At 35.2% G+C, this 21329-nt stretch overlaps 4 protein-coding genes across 4 annotated transcripts in view; 2 read left to right on the top strand and 2 right to left on the bottom strand.

Moving 5' to 3' along the window:
* The window catches only part of LOC125811425 (WD40 repeat-containing protein HOS15-like), a 286140-nt gene that overhangs the window by 219181 nt on the left and 45630 nt on the right, over positions 1-21329 (bottom strand). The gene's annotated exons all lie outside the window — the stretch shown is intronic.
* On the bottom strand, positions 4431-9511 carry LOC125813595 (uncharacterized). Its single transcript, XM_049493074.1, has 3 exons — positions 9181-9511; positions 4700-5431; positions 4431-4618 (listed from the first exon to the last, which is right to left on the bottom strand). Exons 1-3 carry the CDS (start codon positions 9509-9511, stop codon positions 4431-4433), a joined length of 1251 nt encoding a protein of 416 aa, XP_049349031.1.
* Positions 14993-16936, top strand: LOC125811466 (F-box protein At1g47056-like). The gene has a single exon (XM_049490965.1). It carries the CDS (start codon positions 15188-15190, stop codon positions 16784-16786), a length of 1599 nt encoding a protein of 532 aa, XP_049346922.1. The 5' UTR covers positions 14993-15187; the 3' UTR covers positions 16787-16936.
* On the top strand, positions 20387-21216 carry LOC125811856 (cyclin-J18). The gene has a single exon (XM_049491406.1). It carries the CDS (start codon positions 20500-20502, stop codon positions 21214-21216), a length of 717 nt encoding a protein of 238 aa, XP_049347363.1. The 5' UTR covers positions 20387-20499.

Genomic DNA, 21329 nt, shown 5'->3' with positions numbered 1-21329 from the left:
TATTTCACATCTCCATGTTGAAGAAGTGCATAGGCGATCCTTCATTGATCCTACCAACTGAAAGTATCAAGATCAAGGATAACTTATCTTATGAGGAGATTCCTGTTCAAATTTTGGATCGTCAAGTTCGTAGGTTGAGAACGAAAGATGTAGCCTCAGTTAAGGTCCTATGGAGGAACCAATTTGTTGAGGAAGCAACTTGGGAAGCCGAAGAAGACATGAAGAAGAGATATTCATATCTCTTTGAATCCGCAGATTAAGGTATTAATTTCCTTCTTAGTGCTCTATAAATTATAATGAGCATGTCGTTATTGTTGTTGTGTTTGCATGGTTGTTTGTTGGGTGTTGAGTTGATGTTACACCCTTAGCTTTGTAAGAGTTACCTCATTCGAGGACGAATGTTCCCAAGGGGGAGATATTGTAACATCCGACAATTTAAAAATGAATATGAAGAAGCTTGAAATTTGGAAATAGTCATTTTTGGAAAATCAGTGAGTTTTTGGCCAACTTTGAGCAGTCATAACTCCTAGCTCAGGATGATTTAGGAGTAGTTCCAGTTATGGTTTCGAAGCTTGTGGAACGATCTTTCCAACGCCACTGAGTTTGCTCGATTCCGAGTTCGTATGAGCGAGTTATGATCTTTGAAAGTTGGGCAGTTGGCAGGGATTCCGTTCCGGAAATTTAAGGGCATTTTGGTCTTTTCACAAATAATTTCTTTTGAGCTTATATTGTTGTATTAGGCTGATGTTTGGATCATTTTGTCCCATTTTGAAAGAGAAAGAGTTAGGGTTCAAGAGAAGAAGAAGAGAAGAAGGAGAAGAAGAAGAGAAGAAAGAGGAGATCAACAAGATTTGTCAAGATCATTGTGGATTTTCGTCGGGGGTGATCCCTATCAAGGTATGTGAGTCTTTAGTGTGGGTTTATCCTTTCCCCCCACATACCAAGCTCGTTTTTATGATTTGAGAAGAGATTGGATTTGTTGTTGAAGTTGTTGAAGTTGTTAGTTGTTGTTGATGTTGTTAGTTGTGTTGTTGAAGTTATTGTTGGTTGTGGGACAGGATTGGGCTGTGTATTTGAGTTGTGACCTATTGTATATTGAGGGATTTTATGATCCTTAGTGTTGGTTGGTTCATACCCCCACACACCAACTCGTTTTTAATTCCAAGAGAAGATTTATTGGTTGTTGAAGTTGTAGTGGTGTTGTGTTGAAGTTCTTGCTGATTTAGTACAAATTTCTGGCTGTGATTTTTGAGTTGAATCTATTGTATAATAAGGGTCTTTATGATTCTAAGTGTTGCTGCTGAAACCTTGAGGTTGAGAGGGTTTAGAATTGGAAAGAAACAAGGGGAAAAAGTCGGATTTTTGGGGAAAAAGGGGCTGGGCTGTTGCACCTCTCCTAGTGCCAAGGACACCAATCCTTCCCTTTCATTCACCATTTCTTTTTTTATACATGTTCCTAGGTATTATACCTATGTTTCCTAGTTGTTTCCAACACTCCAAGGTACTTCCAAAAGTCAAGTAAAACTACAAGTCAAGTGAAGTTAGTTTCCAAGTCAAGTGAAGTTAGTTTCCAATTCAAGTGAAGTTAGTTTCCAAGTCAAGTGAAGTCAAGCTTAGAAGTAAGTAAGTCAAAGCAAGTCTTTAAGGTTTTCCAAGAGTCTTCATTGAGCGTTTTAACTTCATTCTAAGGCTCAAGTTCCAAGTTAAGTATTGAGTTTCAAGTCAAGTCAAAAGTTAAGAGTTTCATGTTAAGTTAAGAGTTTCACATCAAGCCAAGAGTTCAAGTAAAGTAAAGAGTTTAAAGTTGAGTTCTTTTCTCAAAGTTATTAGGGAACTATGTATTCCCAAAGAAGTTTTAAAGAAATGTTTTTACATTTAAACAAGGTTGGAAACTGAGATTTCCAAAAAGCCTTCGGGCTAGTTTTTGAGTAATTATCTCATATCAGCAGGAAGAAATATGTTTTAAAAACATAAGAGCCAGTACATTTTTGGGAGTAGTATCGAGCACCGAATTGGGGGAGCGTTCAAAGAACCCACAGCCCCCATAGAACCATGTTAGCCACCATGGGTAGAAAAGGATCATACTTTTTAGATGAATCCTTTTCAGATTAGACTAGTGGATCCATTAGGCAGTTCAGGTCTTATACCTTTGGCCGGGTATAAGATGCTCTGGCAGCGTGAGGTCGATCGCTGTATCATCACTATAGCTCTTATGTGATGGTTGTCGGTTAGAGAAACTCCCACAGCAGTTATTGTATTTTTCATACACAGAGATTATTGTATTTTTTATATACATCAGTTCATTGTATTTTTATACACATTTCAGGCTTATTGTATCCTTGTATACACACAGAGTTCATATCATGTTTTAAGCAATCTTTCTTTATATCGCACTTGTTTTAAATTGCCTTATATTGAAAGAAGTCAGTCAGGTTGAGTTAAGTTGAGCCAGGTAAGCTATTCAGTTTCTTCCAGTTTTCCTTCTAGCCTTTGTTGCTTAGTTTTCCAGCTTGCATACTCGTACATTCCATGTACTGATGCCAGTTGGCCTGCATCGTTTGATGATGCAGATTCAGGTACCCCGGATAAGCATCCTGCACGTCGTTGATCCAGCTGAGCACTCCAGAGTCAGTGGTGAGCCTCCTTGCATTCCGGAGGACTCAATTATTTTATGTTCTTAGTTTTTGTTTTATTAGGATGTTGCGGGGTCTGTCCCAACATCCATCTCAGTATTTTAGAGGCTTCATAGACAGACAGTCAGTCAGTTAGTTTTGAGTCTCTCATCTATATATATGTAAATATTCTATTTTGAGATTCGAGTTGCCTTTATGGCCATATTTTATAAGTTAAGTTGTTTTGTAATATTGCATTGCATTGAGTTATTCTGTTGAGGTTTCCGCTGAGTTAAGAAAGCCAGGCCAAGGGTTCGCTTGGGGCTAGAAATGGTCTCCGGGTGCCGGTCCCGCCCAGGGTGTAGGCTCGGGGCGTGACATATTCCTTCCTTCCCTGAGAACTTTCCAAGAAGATTTGCAAGTGAAGAAACCATGAGTGTCAGGAGTCCATATCGGAAAGTCATCTTCTCCCTCATAGATGTTAATATTTTGGATTTGCTTAACCATATCCATAGGAAGAATACGGAGAAGCTTGTTTTCATCCCAAGTGTTGCCAATCATAAAGTTTGCAACTTTGAGTTTTTTGGATCTTCGAGTATGAGGAAAATGTTGTCCAAGATTACCGGTACCTAACCAATTATCCCACCAGAAAGAGCAATTTTCTTTGACAATTTTCCAAACTAAGTACTTCTCACAATCACTCCTCACATGAAGAATTCTTTTCCAGGTGTGAGACTGCCCTGAAACCCATTTTTTCTTCACTGGATGCGCTCTTGGGCAATATTTAGCTTCAAGAAAGTTCCTCCATAAGGTATTTCTAGTTCTAAAGCTCCACCAAACTTTAGCACTAAAGCTATTGTTAATGTCTTGGATTGATTTGATTCCTATTCCACCCTCGTCAGTGGGATAACAAAGATTTTTCCAAGCAATCCAATGATGTTTCTTTTTTCCTTCAGTCTCACTCCAAAAGAAATTAGCAAACAACTTTTCAATCTGAGAAGTAGTTGTTTTCGGAAGATGTATCACTGAAAGCATATGAAGGGGCAATGATTGAAGGACTGCTTTTATCAAGACGGCTCTACCCCCACAAGAAATCATCTTGCCTTGCCAACCTTGCAATCTACCAGTAATTTTAGAGATAAGACCATCAAAATACTTGACTCTTTGTCTACCAAAATAAATGGGACATCCCAAATACGTGAAAGGAAAGTTAGATTGAGAGAAACCAGTTATTCTCTTAATGTCATATGTCAAGGACTCATGAGTATTTGGAGCTACTAGAAAACAAGACTTGTCTTTGTTGATGAGTTGTCCAGAACATTTCTCATAAACAGAAAGCTTATTCATCATAGCCATTAAAGACAGAGGATCCCCAGAAGAGAAAAGAATAGTGTCATCTGCATAGCTGAGGTGAGTAAAAGAGGGACATCCTTTATCGACTGAGTAGGGAATGAAACTTTCACTTATGAGTTGCTCCATAAGTTTGGTCAAAAGTTCAGCTCCAATAATAAATAGAGAGGGTGACAAAGGATCTCCTTGTTTAATTCCTCTTCCCGATTTGAAGAAACCATGTCTGCTTCCATTTATATTGATAGAGTACCAATTGTTTGCAAGAAGCCTCCATATCATATCAATCCAGTATTCAGAAAATCCAAACTGCCTGAGAACTTGACATAAGAAAATCCAATCAACTCTGTCAAATGCTTTAGTCATGTCAAGTTTAATGATAACATTACCATTGACGTTTGGATTCTTAATATTATGAACTAGCTCTTGAGTGAGCATGATGTAATCAGTGATAGATCTATCCCTCATGAATCATGTTTGATTCGGTGAGACCACTTTATGAATGACTTTAGATAGTCTTGTGTTCAGCATTTTGGATATGATCTTATAGCTAAAATTGCTTAGACTTATTGGTCTCAAATCTGTAAATCTTTGAGGGTTTGGTGTCTTTGGAATAAGGATAAGACATGAATGAGTGAAAGATCTTGGAAGTGGAGTACCTGCAAAAAAATCACAAACCATGTTAAATAAATCAATCGAGATAATATCCCAACATTTTTGATAAAATGTTCCTGTTAAACCATCTGGTCTAGGAGCACTATCCGCACTTAGTGAGAATACTGCCTCTTTCAACTCAGTCATAGTAGGTAGGGCATCCGGTATATTATTGTCTTCTTCATTTATCACACATGGTAGACAATTTAGAATACTGAAATCTTTGTGAGAATCGTCCTTACTGAATTGGGATTCAAAGAAATTTATTGCTTCCTTAGCAATTTCATCACTTCCTTCAATCCATGTGTTATCATTCTTTTTGATCTTTTTGAGGACTAATCTTCTTCTCTTATTGTTCATGATGGTATGAAAAAATTTGGTATTAGAGTCACCATCTTGAAACCATTTCATACCAGCCTTTTGTTTCCAAAAAGCTTCTTCCTTCTTGATATGCATAATAAGTTGAGCATTTGCGCAGTTGTAAGCCATTCTGTTGCTATCAGAATTGTTGGTCAAGCAAATTTCTTCTAAATCCGCAACCTTTTTTTCCATAGCTTTAGTGTTATCAAAAATGTTACCAACACTGTTTCTCGACCACTGAGATAGCTTTCTGCATGTGTTTTTCAATTTCAAGTGGAAATTCCACATGGGTGATCCACTAGTATCTTCATTCCAGGCAGCCTTCACTGTTTCATTAAAACCAGGTTCTTGAGTCCATAGATCCAAGAATCTAAAATATTTCTGATGAGTTTGATGAGAAGAGGATATAGAAATCAAGAGAGGCCAGTGATCAGATCCAATCCTGATAAGATGGGTGACTGTGGTATCAACATACTTGAGTGACCATTCAGTATTTATTAATACTCTATCAAGTCTTTTCCAAATTTTTTTTCCTTTTCCTCGACCATTACACCTGTAACACCCCAGAAAATTTTTGAACTAAGACTCGAGCCGTTCTTCGTAGTGAGTAAGATTTTACCAAAGAGTTTAAAATTTCTTAAGTGTTAAGGTCACTAGATGTAGCACCTTGAGTTTCAAAAAGAATTAAATTGGAAATAGCAAAATCTGAAATTTTGCAAGTTATGCTTAAGTATGAGTTTTGGGTCGACTTCAAACAACTATAACTCCTAGCTCAGGATGAATTAGGTGTGCTACCATATACGTAGCGAAGATCTTTGAATTATCTTTCCAACGCCGTGGATTTTGCTATGTTTCGAGGTCGGATGAGTGAGATATGGCCTTTTGAAGATAGGCTGTCCAGTTAAGGAAAGTTAGCCGAAAATAAAGAGGGGTATTTTGGTCTTTTCCTTACCCAACCAGATTTAATTCGTTTTTAATAATATTTTAAGGGTCTAATCCTATTAGGTTCAGTTTTATAATCCTAAAATACGCCTAGGGTTTCAGTTGAGAATTCAAGAAGAGAAAAGAGGAAAAAAAGAAAAAGGATGAAAGCATTCGTCGAGATTCTTGCATCTTGTTGCGGATTTTCGCCATGGGTTTGATCCCTAAGAGGTATGTAAGCTTCCATAGTGTTGGGTTCTTTCACCCACACGCCAATCATGATTTATTCAGCGTAATTTCGTTCTTGAAATTTAAAGATTAGAGTTCTTGATGAGTTCTTGATAAGTGTTCTTGAAGTTTCATTAAGTTTTAATGTAAGATTCTGCTTGGGTCAACTTTAAATGACCATATCTCCTAGAATATTAAGAGTTACGTGAGTCATAACCTATCCAATTAAAGGTAATTGAATCTACTTTCCAACCCCACCAGTTTCACATCAATCCAATATATGAGTAAAATGTTATGACTATTTTAGTAACCTATACAGTGCTGTTACGAATTAGCCGACGGGAAAATATTGAAAATAATCGTTTTTGTCTTTTTACCTCCATTAAAACCATCAACGAATTTCTTGACTAATTAAAAAGCTCAAAACAATCAGATTTTCATCTTCACTCATGAAAATCATAATTTTTGGCTATAGAGATTTTAAGAAACTAACTCGAGAATCTCAAGAAAGGTCTTCTTGATTGTTTACCTTCAAGCTAGGGTTTCAAGGCTTCTAATCAAGTTCTTCTTCAAGATTCTTCAAGATTCTTCAAGATTCTTCAAGAATCTTGTTCTTCTAGGTATGTAAGGCTATCATAGTGTTGGACTAGTTCGTCCTCACGCCCTACATCTACTTTCAGATCAGAAAAAGAGTAATCTAGGATACTTTTCCTAGATTTGAGTTTTCTTGAGATAAGTTGATTTTGAGTTCTTGAATTCATGTTTCTTTTAAAAGTTCTATTCCTAATTATCGAATAGCTATATTGTTATTGAGATCCTTCATATCATGAATCATAACTCTTGAATTCATAATTCAAATTCAAGAGAGAGTTAAGAGTAGCGTTCAAGAAAGCCTTTGAATTCAATTCTGAATCCTTTGAGATCCATCATCGATTTAAGTTAAATTTTGAGAAAGTAAGTATGAGAATGAGAAGAGTTGTACATGAATTCCTTATTGATATTTTGACCCTTGAGTCGAGTCGTTCATGCCCATAAACTCCGCATGCACGTCGTAAGTTGAGCATCCTTTAGAGAAGTGGTGTCTTCAAGTTCTAAGCCTTTTAAGTATTGAGTTTCTAACCCCTTTGAGATTATATTTCTAATCATGGAACTATTACATGTTATCCATGAAGTCCTTGAGTTGAATTGTTCATGCCCATAATTTCGCATGAACATTATAAGTTGAACAGTCTTGAGATGAGAGGTATCTTTGAGTCATTGAGTTGAGTAGTTCATGCTCATAATTCCGCATGAATTCTGAGTTGAGCATTCTTGAAATAAGTAGTATTATTGAAGTTCTTGAGTTCCATGTATTTGAGTTCTATCTATGGTTATTGAAAACCTTGCATTGAGTAGTTCATGTCCATAATTCGGTATGAACCATATTTTAAGAAGTCTTTTACAAACGTTTTAACTTTGTTTTAAGACTTAAGTTTTGAGTTCAGTAAAGAGTAAAGAATAAAGTTTGAAGTCCTTTTCTTCAAAAGTATATGGGGACTAAGTATTCCCAAAGAGTTTATAAATGTTTTCACATTTAAATAAGAACGGAAACTGAGATTTCCAAAGGGCCTTTAGGCTAGTTTTCACAAAAGAGTAATAGCTTTCTAAATGAAGCAAACAGGGAAACTGAGATTTCCAAGATAGCCTTTGAGCTAAGTTTTTGAGCAATTATCTCAAATCAGCAGAAAAAAGTATGTTTTTAAAACATAAGAGCTAGTATATTTTGGGAGTAGTATTGAGCACCGATATGGGGGAGAGTTCAGACAACTCACAGCCCCCATAAACCATGTAGCCATCATAGGTAGAAAAGGGTCATACTTTTTAGATGAACCCTTTTCACATAGACTAGTGTATCCATTAGTAGTTCAGGTCCTATACCTTTGGCCGGGTATAGGATGCGCTGGCAGCGTGAGGTAGATCGTTGTATCATCACTATAGCTCTTATGTGATGGTTGTCGGTTAGAGAAACTCCCACAGAAGTTATTGTATTTTTATATACATCAGTTTATTGTATTTTTATATACATTTCAGAGTTATGTTGTATCCTTGCATACACATAAATTTGACAGCATGTTTTTAAACAGTTTGTTTCTTTATATTGCACTTGTTTTAAATTGCTTTATATTGAAATGAGTTCAGTCATATTTAGTTGAGTATTCAAAGTTGAGTATCCAGAGTTGAGTATCTAGAGTCGAATATCATATCTTTGAGTCGAATATCATATCCTTGAGTTGAGTATCTAATCTCGGAGTTGAGTATCTTATCCTTGAGTACTTCTGAGTTGAGTAAGTTTGAGTAGTTTTGAGTACCCTTGAGTATTCCTTGAGTTGAGTAAGTTTGAGAAGAGGTAAGTATGTTTCATTTCTATTAAGTTTCAAGCTTATGTTTATGTTTTAGAATTCCTCTTACATGCTCGAACATTCCACGTACCGAGCCATTTGGCCTGCATCTTTTCATGATGCAGACACATGTATTCAGGTTCATCAACAGGAGCTTCGTTGATACATCCGAGAGTTCGAGTTAGCTATGGTGAGCCTCCTTGCTTTTGGAGGATTTCATTTACCTTTCAGTTATATCAGTTGTTAGGATGTCGTGGGTCTTGTCCCGACTTCCATCTTTATCAGTTAGAGGCTTTATAGATAGTCAGTAGAGTTGAGAAGTCTGTATCATTTATTTTATTAAATGTTTTAAAGACTAAAGTTGCTTTTTGATGGCGAGTTGTATATATTTTATTATACAGAGTTTTCTTTGGACTTAAAGTTTGTATTTAAGTTTTATAAACTTTTATTTCAGTTTTTAAGCTTTGTATGCTTGAATCAGTTTTCCGCTTGTAGTCAGCCAGGATAAGGGTTCGCTTGGGGACCAGCAATGGTCTTCGAGTGCCGGCCACGTCCAGGGTGTAGGCTCGGGTCGTGACAACACCAAGTATAGATAGAACCAAGGAATCCAATATCTATCAAGGAACAATCCATCATACAATTTATAAAAGGTATACTTTTATACATTCTATGAGAGTTACCCCCTTGTTTCTCCTCTGGAGCCAAAATAACATTAAAATCTCCTGCGACCAACCAAGGAAGATTCATGTTATTAGCAATGTATCTCAAATCATTCCAAAGTGGCTCCCTTAAATGATCCTTGCATTTTGCATATATGACAGTCAATAAAATGGTTTCCTCATGAGTAGTGATGCTACAGGTGACTTGCTGCTCTTTATCTTGAATAATGACACAATCATAGAGCTGATCACAAAAAATCCAAATCTTATTGTTACAGTTTGAGTAAGCGAAGTTGTAACCCAATCGCCTTTTAAATTTGTCAAGTTTGGTCCTTTTGCTAAAAGGTTCCATAATAGCAATGAAAGCAAGATTGTGAAGTCTTTTAATTTGATTAAGTCTATCAAAAGCACCTTGACTGTTGATGCCTCTCACATTCCAAAAGATGGACTTAATCATCAAAATTGATTGGAAGTTGAGTTTTGATCCTGTGTTTTTTTCACAGGTTTTCTAATTCTACCTCCTCTGCCTCCTCTATTGAAATTGTCACCTCTAGTGTTTTGCGAACCTCTAGGTGAGAGATTCATTTTCCCTGATAAATCCTCAAAAGCTTTAGCGATAAGAATATATGATTCAAAAGTAACAATAATAAATTCATAAATGAGGTTTGAAAAGAATAAGCACGAAAAGAATAATCGGTTCGAAAAGATAAGTGAGCTGGGAGCGAAGTTTATGAATTACTAGCTTTAAGTTTTATTCAACATGCATATTTCTTGACTATGAAAAGTATAGAGATAGATCAAGCCTAAAATTTGTCAATTCTATTGAATATACTGTGATGCGTCTGCACTAACGTGACTTCCAAAGAAACTCAACGCCACTATTCTTGAACAACTTGGAGCCGGACCTTCTTTTCGCACTATTACGGATATGAAGATAATGGTTAAAATCTAATTCAACGCTAACGCTATAGCTATATAGACAAGGTTCGGTATCACCTCCTTTTACTTTTGAGTTCTGAGTCTTAGGTGCAACTCTTCTATTTAGAAAAGAGTACTAGCTAGTTGCGAAATGTATGTAGACGTTACCTCTAGCTACCTTGTGAAGTAAAAAGATTGTTTATGATAGACCCTCGTCTTCATAAGAAAAAAAAAGTACCTTACGCAGAATTGTAAGACAAAATAGACAGTAAAATAGGAAATTACAAAAAAAATGCAACAACAAATAGTAATGCTTCATTGAAGAATAAGAAACTACACAATAACTAAATAATACTACTAAAAAGGGGAAGAGGATCGGAGAGGAAGAAGCTAACCTCATGCCTCTTCCACAGAAAGTGCGACGACATTCATTTATATCATAAGTTTTTAATCTTAGTTCTCGATCTCCATACGTATCCGATTTAAGTCATATGTCTTCAACTAAAATTTTCCAAATCTTCTGTAGCCTACTTCTACGTCTCATAATTTCTACTACCACCAGTCTAAACGGTTAAAAATATATCCAAAATTATTTTGAATCTAAACCAAACATGAAAGATACTATAAGTTATGTTATCTTATCGTGAATGTTTTCTCAATTATCGAAAAACCAAGGCATATTTGTGAGACACGAAACACAATTTGTATGGCTACTTGAAAGTTTATAAATGGACTTGCAACCTAATTAATTATGGCTTATGAGTTATTTTGTTCTAGTGGTCAGATACGTTTAATGTTGATTGCTGTGTTAACTCTTTTCCATTTATTCAATTAATTAATGACAATGTGGTTCCGATCGTTATTATTATTTCTGCTTCTGTAGACAACGAAGTTGGCCTAATTTTGATTAGAGTTTTAGCCGTACGCTCAGCGTTTTAATTTATTTGACTTATTTTGATTTGATATAATTTTTTTAAAAATAAATAAAACTTTTAAATTTGATAATCTTAACTTATTATATGTATCAAAATGTTTTTTAGTTTTGTGATCTTAAACATTTCATGTGAAAAGTTAAAATTAAAGAGTTATTAAAAAGTGATACAAACTAAAAGAAAGGTAGATTAAACAAATTTAAATGGATGGAATATTACTTTTAAAATTCAAAAATGTTTCAGCATTCTCGTTTGCTATTACTATTATATATCGTCAAAATGATAACAAAAAGTGTACCAAATTATTTAAGTTCAAAAGATTATTAGCGGTCTCTTTTTTCAAGCAATTAAAACATTTGAATTTTGAAAACGCAATACCACGTTCCAGAAAGTAATTTAAGACGTAGCCACTTTTTTTCAAATTTTGTACTTATAGTTGGTTAATGATTTTTAGCATTAAAATTACTATTATTGCAAAATGAAAGTAGATTTGATTTCGAATTGAAGTTAAATATAAGTGGGAATTATTAAAATATATAAAATTATTGAATGAATAAAGATTGGTAATTGAAACTTTAAAAAAATTATTTTCAACATCAAATATATATGTTGGAGCTTCAAACATACATGTTAGAAGTCTGATCCAACAAGTCAAATTTCAAATAAAAATATTTCTATGTCTAAATTCTAACAAGCCAAACTTTAGATAAAATAAAAATTGTCAGAATTTGAATTGCTAGAACCTAACTTCATATGTGAATTTTTGCATCTTCGATAGCATATTCTTGAAGTTGGTTCTATATAGTAGCTGTAACTTAAATGATAATCTCAAAATCGATTGTTTCTACACTTGCCCCAACCTCCGATGGACACATATTTATATTAAATAAAACTATTTTACTTTTACATACCATACATTCAAAGTATTTGCCAGAACTTTGCCATCATACGCATTCAAAGCATCCACAATTAATTCTATTGTTTATCTTATCAGCATTTAAGTCAAAGATGGTCTTTAATTAAGGGACCACCCCCTTTTTAAAAAATTGATAACACTTAAGTTTTTCGATTCATTTTAACTTATAATATATAATATAATTTATTAAGTTATTATTTTTTTGAGAATTAATTAGTATTAAAAAGGTTACTTCTTTAACGATAAAAATAAATAAATAAATTATAGAATTCCTAAAATAATTTTCTTGAACACACATGCATGAATATTGTATATCATGATAACTTATCCCACCATTTATATCATAGTGATGGGATAAGTTATCTTAGGATAGCTAATACCAGGATAGCTAATCCTGAGATTTCCAACCAAACGACCCCAAAAAGTATATAATAAGCTAATTTCTCATGATATACAACATTCATGCATATGCATGTGTGTTATAGTACCACACCAACAGACAGGATTGCCAATTTTGCGGAATCATATCACCATTGGAGCATTATTGTTATATTTTTAGGAGTTTAATAGTCATCTTCTTGCTTTGCATCTAGGCAAGAATTAATTGGTTCTCTAATTTCTTCTGCCACACATAAAAGGAACAGATAAGACTGTTTAATTTCCATGAATAGCTGTAACTTTAGAATGATTGGATTGTTCAATAAATGACAAGAGCAAGAGGAGTAGGGATGGGTCAAACCCATTTTTGTATGATAAAAAAAATAAAATTGTGTCCGATCATAGTTTTTTCAAAATATATTGCATTAGTTTTATTTAAAGTATGAAATATAATTATATCCATATAAAGAATACACAATCGTACCCATACAAACATGTGCTAACCCCAAATTGCACGCATAACCTTTATTGATGACGATCATTATTATTATCACAAATCATAATTCTATATTAATATAAATTTGAAGCAGATTTATCAGATTTGTAATCAAATAGATAGTACATTATTCTAAAGTCATAACACGATTTTTTAGTAACAACTTACTAATTACATAATTATTACTAGCTACTACAACTCGTCAAATTAAAACTAGTTACAAAGAACCATCAATGGAAAAAGATTTGGGCAAGTTTGGGGGCTATTTTTATAAATAATAACCATTATCGTCAAACTAACAACACCATTAACTACAAAGAACCATCAATGAAAAAAGATTTGGGCAAGTTTGGGGGCTATTTTTATAAATAATAACCATTATCGTCAAACTAACAACACTATTAACTACAAAGTTTGGGGGCTTTTTTAATAAATAATAAACATTCGGGTAAGTTATATATTTTTTTAAACAGACCAACGGTTATATTTTGTGCCAAAATTTTCATATATTATGTTTTTGACTTAAAAATATTTAAAACAGACTAATCGTTATATTTTGTACCAAAATTTTCATATATTATGCTCTTGGCTTTAAAAAATATTGCCATCATTACTTGGTTGGCTCAACAATATTTTTCAATTAGCTAAATAATTCAAAAATACTTTTACACTAACGATTATTCTAAAACAATAAAAAATAAGCCACTAATTATATCCGTAACTTTTTTCCAAATAAGGCAACTAAGAATCGGAATAGTAGGCGCACTTTGTGCGAACTAGCTAAATGTCTCAGTCTGCAATAGCCTACAAACTACACAAAAAATGTGAACTCCAAAAATAAATTTTATGCGACAAAGTCATTCAGAAGACTAGGGGTGTTCACGGGTTGGTTTGGGTTGGTTATTGGTCAAAATCAAAACCAAACCAACTTAATTGGTTTTAAAATTATCAAAACCAAACCAAACCTAATATAATATATATTTATCAGTTTAGTTGTTATCGGTTTCGGTTTGGTTTGGTTCGGTTATTCGGTTATTAACCATATACATAAAATTAAAAGAAATAATTTATTCAAAACGTGAAAAAAGTGACAATAATCCATTCAAAATGAAAAATAGTTAGAATGATTGACATTACAAAACTTTCGATCATTGAATTTACTATGAATAAAACTTCAAAATTCACTGGTTTTGTCCTAGAAGGAAGAGACATTGACATTTTTAGTTCCACAAAGAATTGTCATAGACACTCATATACATAAAACCAATAAGATAGATGTTCTTACCTTGGACATTTTTACTTTCATAAGTAAATTATAAATAATTTTTGATGAATACATATATAAGATTTTTAAAATTGTTTATAAAATAGTATATTATGTATGTATATTAATAAAATTTGTGTGTATTATTTATCGGTTTGGTTCGGTTATTTCTTCGGGTTTTTTCGAACAAAACCATAACCAAACCAAATATTATTGATTTTTTAAAAATCTAAAACCAAACCAAACCAAACCCTAAATAAAATCGGTTCATTTAATCGGTTTGGTTCGATTTTTCGGTTTGAATCGGTTTTTATCCAAACCGTGAACACCCCTACAGAAGACATTAAAAAAAATTGATCTCGAATAATTCGTATAAATAACTAGCTCTAAAATCAACTAACCAGATAATATTCTTAAATTTATAATAAAAGAGGATAGGAAAAAGGTGATTTTGAAAGTTGAAGGGTGAATGTGAAGGAGTAAAGATACAGATACATCCAACTGCATAGACACACGATACACATGTGACTTCCTTTACTACACTGGTGGGGTGGGGGAGGAAATACTTGCATGTTTCTATCTACTTTTCTTACCGTGTTCCTTCCGCATGTCCCACTATTCTCGCTCTCTCAAAATAACCCAACCGGCACGCCTACTTACATGTAGGTACCCACACGGCACGCACTTTTTCATCTCTCAAGAGATATCCGTAAATTTTAATAGTTCAGTTGATTAACCGCTATTAAAAGAAATAAAAATATCTTAATTTACTATAATATTCATACTCATTGATTCATAATTTTAAATCTTGAGTATTAATTTGGAGAAAGAACAATTAATATTAAATATTACTATGCTATATTAAATGAATAGAGAAAAAAATATATTTTTAATAAAGACAATATGTATTTTCGGAGAGAAGAGTAATTTTAAAATGTTAACATTTGCTATCCCTAACAAACTTCCAGTAAATTAGAATTAAATCCGAACTAATTTTATTTTCAGGTCCGCTATTAAACTCACCTGTAAATTGCAACTTCATCCGAAAAAGACGAACACAAAAGGCTGGTGAAATAGTAATTGGATACAGTGACCCTGACCTATCTTTATTATTCTACTGGTGGATGGGTCAGTCAGCTTCCACCGTCGCCGGAGCTCAAAACCGTATAAAGTTCAGATCTTCGCCGGTGATTTCTTCCATGAAGGAAATTGACGATTCCGACGATGTTATCGATGTATTCGATGTCGGAGAGTTTGATTATTCTTCCAATATTCCTGATGAGTGTTTAGCTTGCATTTTCCATTTCCTTAGCTCAGGTGACCGGAAAAGTTCTTCCCTCGTCTGCCGCCGTTGGCTCCGTGTTGAAGGCCAGAGTCGGCACCGTCTCTCGCTTAATGCACAATCGGAACTTGTCGCTGTGGTTCCTGTGATTTTTTCTAGGTTTGATTCGGTAACGAAACTCGCTTTGAAATGTGACCGTAGATCTGCGAGTATTGGGGACGAGGCGTTGGTGCTTATATCTTTAAGGTGCCGGAACCTAACTCGTTTGAAGCTCCGGTCATGCCGGGAGCTTACTGATACTGGAATGGAATCTTTTGCGAAGAATTGTAAGGGTTTGAAGAAGCTATCTTGTGGATCTTGTGCTTTTGGAGCTAAAGGGATGAACGCCGTGTTGAATAACTGCTCGGCTCTGGAAGAGTTGTCCGTGAAACGGCTGCGTGGTATCACAGATGGGGCTGCAGCTGAGCCCATTGGTCCTGGTGTTGCAGGGGGTTCTCTGAGAGTTATTTGCCTTAAGGAACTCTACAATGGTCAGTGTTTTGGACCGTTGATTATTGGATCGAAGAGTTTGCGGACGCTGAAGCTTTTCCGTTGTTCTGGAGATTGGGATAAGATTCTGGAAGTGATTGCTGAACAAGTCAGTAAACTTGTTGAAATTCATCTTGAGAGGCTTCAGGTCAGTGATACTGGTCTTGCTGCTATATCTAAATGTTCCATTCTTGAAATTCTGCACCTTGTGAAAACGCCTGAATGCACTAATAATGGTCTAAAGACTGTTGCTGAAAACTGTAAGCTTCTAAGGAAGCTCCACATTGATGGGTGGAAGACTAACAGGATAAGTGATGATGGGTTAATTGCTGTGGCAAAACATTGCCCTAATTTACAAGAATTGGTTTTAATAGGTGTGAATCCAACATGTGCTAGTTTGGAGAAGTTGGCTACGAATTGCTTGAATTTGGAGAGATTAGCTCTGTGTGGAAGTGAAACTGTTGGGGATCCAGAACTATCGTGCATAGCTGCGAAATGTATTGCATTAAGAAAACTTTGTATAAAGAGTTGCCCAGTATCCGATCAGGGTATGGAAGCGCTTGCTAGTGGATGCCCAAATTTGGTAAAAGTAAAGGTTAAGAAATGTAGATTGGTGACTTCTGGAAGTGCAGATTGGTTGCGGACAACTAGGGGTTCTGTTGCTGTGAACTTGGATACACCTGAACCTGAAAATCCTGATGCAAGTGCCAGTGATGGAGGTGTGCCTGAAGTTGGCAATGAAATTAGACAGGTGGCTGGCCAAGTAAGAGGTGTAAGTATTGCATCAAGCAGTACTGGGAGGTCAAATTCCTTTAAGGCCAGGCTAGGACTTACAACAGGAAGGAATCTGGTGGCTTGCACATTCAGAAGGTGGTCGAGCTTTGGTGGGAGTTCCAGTTCCAGAAATAATTAGTAAAAAAGGAGTTGACTGAGATCAATCTTATGCTCAAACATTCTGCTATTGAAGTTATTTGACTTTTATTACATTTATATATTCTTGAATTTGCATGCTAGTTAATGCAACTACAGATTCAGCCTTCATGGTTGGACCTTGTTCGTGAGTTTCCCTTCTTTTTGTTTTTGCTTATGTACAATCCCAGTGATGCTATTTTTGGGCTTGGTATGCTCCTTCACTTCTCCTGGGAGAGGACTCAACATGCTATCTTCTGAAAAAGAAAGAAAGGAGAAGGTTATAATCCAAGAAGTTGGTGATTTTGGAATGTGTTTACCAGTTTATGTTTTGCTAAGTTTTTCTGTATATATTTACTCCGTACGAAAGATTCAATATCGTTAACACATTCTTCTTGACTCATTAGGGGTTTGAATGGAGAACTGAGAAGAACCGAAGAAACTAGAAGTGTGCATAAATCATACTATTGCTTTCTCTTATACACTAGGATATGCAAGAAAGTCAAAATTTTGATTCTAAGTTCTAATCGTCCGTTACCTTTCTCAAATTCAAAAAAGTCCAGATTCTGATTCATACCGTTGCCTTTCTCAAACAGAAGAAAGTCCAGATTTTGATTCACTCCCATGTTATTAATTACAGGATAGCATCATGGAAAGTCAAATTGATTTTGAGTTCAAAGAAGATGTTACCAGCTAATTAGGGGAATCCACATTTCTTCCTCGAGTTTGATTAGGATCCCCTACCCTCCATTCTCTCAAGTACCTCTCCGCTTGCTTTGGGATCAACTTCACTAAACTTCTCTTATAAAAATTTATGATACCTTTCTAAAAAAAATACCTCTCATAAAGGTTCATTAGTCTTACAACTTGTTTGTTCCACGGCTTTTACCAATTAAACTTTGTACATTTTTTTATATTAAATCAGGTGTGTTTGGGACGTGCGCTTATCAGGAATCATTCTTGTATTTTTGGTGAATGTGGGGGGAAGTTAGCAGTAGTGTGATTCACCTGGTAAATGAAGAACATTGGTGAAAAGTCAGGCTTGCATAATCAAAGCTGCACCCCTAACTGAAATAGAAAGTGTTTCAAGGCTTCGATATGCTACAGTAAATGTTTAAATGCCATACAAGTCTGATTGTCTGAATCTTTCTATATCATTCTGTCAATGTGCTTATCTGATTTGGTTATCAAAAAAAAAAATAGTGCTTATTTGACTTGTATGACATTTAGGAAACATGTCGAGAACTAGAGCATGGATTTGTTTATGCTGAGAGCTAGAGTATAAATTGACTCTCTATTAGATCAAGAGATTGTTGAAGTCAAGGTATCGACCTTTAGATGTTAGGTTAATAAATAGTTACACCAAACTTTCTGGTTCATTGGTGTTGAGATGTGGATGTACTCTCCTAGAAGCTCTGCACTTCGCATAACTCTGGGTTTGGGGCCACAAATTAGTATTTGTGTGATACCATGTTGACTTAATTGTTTCTGTTCTATTTAAGAATCTTTTGTTGACTTCTTGTAATCAGAATGTAATTATGCCAAGCTTTGTCTTTCTAGTGTGGAGTCTTGAATAGGAATGGAGATCAAGGATGGTTATTGTAGTTATTTTTCGTACCAGTTCCTCTTGCGTTGTCCTTTAAGGCCAAAATTTAGTCATACTCCCCTTGAGGCCATTGCCCGCAGTTATTTAGCTACATCAAATAAATAAATCAGCTAACTTTATCAGAAAAAGATGACTGACCCTCATTTTAATAGGGTAAACACAACTTTATTTTTGGTCTTCTGCATGACTCTGAGGTCTGAACTGCATGCCTGATTTATTGGTGTCATGACCAGCTTATGTCCTTTAGTTGGTTTTGTATTAAGCCCTTCAGTTTACTTATGCTTTGTGTTCCTTTTACTGAATATTTTCTTTGAAAATCATATGAAGGCAATTGAAAATCCTTTGGAAAGTTGCATTGTCAGTGGTGAGTTGAATATTGTGTTTGGAGAATTGTATTCTTAGAGAGTAGGTATAACTATCAATACAAAGTTGCTCATTTAATTAGATGACGCCTGATGTTTGTGAACTGTATCTTGCTGTTTTCTTCATGCTTTGGTTAGTAGCAGGTATTGCAATGTTATCTTAAATTGTATGGTGTAATTTTGGATTCTTTACCATAGACAGGCTATAGCAGTAATATTTGCTTCTTTGAGAATGAATCATCAAATTTTGTTATCATCTTTTGTTGGTGAGTTGGTCTAACAAGCAAATCCTAGTTCATCATTCTATATGGATCCAGTGGACCGAACAAGCATGTCCTTTAGTTGATTTATGACTAACACAGTTAGAACTTCAGTTATGCTGCATGAAATGGTTATTGTATACACAGTCAGGGTTGTGGCAACTACTATAGAATTATCCTTTCAGTTACTGAAACATAACAATTATATGTTTCTCTTTTCTGAATGACGGGGTTCTGTAGATTTTGTTCACCACCAAATCCCAAACAATGGACACTGGCTATACCTGTGAGTTGCCATGATTGATGTTTTATGACTTGGAAAACTCACTCTTATCAGACACTGGGTTTAATTTTTGATCTGGTAGTAAAAACACAGACTTTGCTCATTTCGGTGTGTTGTTTTGGAAGGATTCTTTTGCTTCCTTTCTGTCTTGCTTGATGTAGTGATAATATTGTCGTTTTGAGAGTTTTCCTGTCTTGTATCGGTGATCAAAATTTCTTCAGTAGTTGTGGATCTTTTTTGTTTTCTGGCTATGCATACTTCATCTGGTAAGTGGTGTTATGGTGATTGGTTTGTAAGCTTTTGCTTGCTTGATAATGATTTTCTTTATGTTTAAAGATGTCTCGATTCAAGCTTTGAAACTGACAAAAGCTATGCTTCCGCGACGTCTGCAGGTTGTTTTTGGCTTCATGTGATGGTTACTGATGAGCGTTTGCTTTGTTTGTCAAACTCTTCCGTATACACTGAAATATTGTCAATCAAATTATGTCGATTAGTATTGGATCTGTTGACAATATTTTTGCCTTAAACTGCATCCATTGAGTGTATCAATCTAAAATGTAACGCTAGACGCTCATAGAACTTAAAGAGTCTGAACCAAGGGATACAGTTCGTCTTGCTGATCTGTAAGAATGTTTGTTCTAATCCCGCACCTATATGATCTAGTACAATGAAGTGGTAAATATCATAGAAACTAAAGTTCCCGTTTTGGTGGAGATGAATAATACTAGACGTCTTCTTTTCAAATATCTAACTTCGAGATGATAGAGTCCCCTAATACCTAAGGTATTCAGTAAAATAGTTGAGTTGCACTTAAGTTGGCATGAATACCACGGTAACTATAATATTCCATATTTAAAACCACTCTGAACAATCAACGTTTTATAACCTTCATATATGTAAACTATGTGTGTCATTATTACTCCTTAACAACACTATCTATCTCTATTACTATGAACACCATACTTGAATTGGATTTCCGATCCATTGATTAGTAGCACTTTTCGATCGATTCAACCTTAGAAGAATCCCTGTTACACTAATTTGATAATCATACTCATTTCCTCTATGATTTCAAACCGGTAGATTGTTCTTCTGCTGATTTTGTTTGCACTGGGTTCCAACATCACCTGGACAAATAGATAAATTTTGGTTGCGGTGAATTTCTTCAACATTTGGTTCTCTTAGGCATTTCAGACAACAGGTTCTATGCACAGAGAGGGATCGAGAATGAAGGAGGAGGTTTGCTCTTGTTTGCGAGCTCGACTTGTAGAATTCCTCATTCAATCAGCTCAAGACCTTCAAGTTTCTCCGATCGTCAAATACTCAGCACTGTCACTTTTCGCCGATCGATTCTACCCAGCTCTTACCGGGGAAGAAACTAAGGATGCTAAGAGCTGGCTCTTACGGCCTCTGAGAGAAAGCAATTTGCAGCTATTTGCGCTTGTTGCAATATGGATCTCAAGCAAAATACACGATTCTCCTTCCCTAAGTGTGAAATCCTTCAAGTCTCTGGCTGACATCACCATTAAAGAGCAGCATTTTACAACAAAGGATTTTCTGGAAGCTGAGCTAGTGTTAATGCAGGTATTGAAATTTGAGATCGGCATGTTAAGCATTCCCTTCCGATTCTTCGAAGATCTACTTACGAAGTTTAGTGAAGTTGCTAGAGTTGGAAAGCAATTAAGCTTGGAAGCTTGCATGGATATCATGGACCTGATATATGAAAAGGGGGAGATTTCATCTTTCAATTGTTCTTCTCATCATCTAGCCGCATCGATTGTTGTTGCTGCATATGCAATCACAGTTCCATTGCAAAAGAGTGAATTCCCCATTCTTGTATGGGTTAAGTTTGTCACTTCGTGCAGAGAGGAGGATATTGTAGACACTGTCAAAAATATTCTAATGCATGTGTTTGAAGCTTGAATTTTATTGTATTTCATGTAACAACAACATACCCAATGTAATCTCACAAGTAACGTTTGGAGAGGGGAATGTGTACCCAACCTTACCCCTACCTTGAAAGGTAGAGAGGTTGT

The sequence above is a fragment of the Solanum verrucosum genome, unplaced genomic scaffold (genome assembly GCF_900185275.1).
Source record: "Solanum verrucosum unplaced genomic scaffold, falcon-dt-bn FXZP01000235.1, whole genome shotgun sequence".
In the NCBI taxonomy this organism is placed as follows: domain Eukaryota; kingdom Viridiplantae; phylum Streptophyta; class Magnoliopsida; order Solanales; family Solanaceae; genus Solanum; species Solanum verrucosum.
The sequence above is the reverse complement of the archived record's forward strand: the minus strand, read 5'-3'. Positions and strand labels throughout refer to the sequence as shown.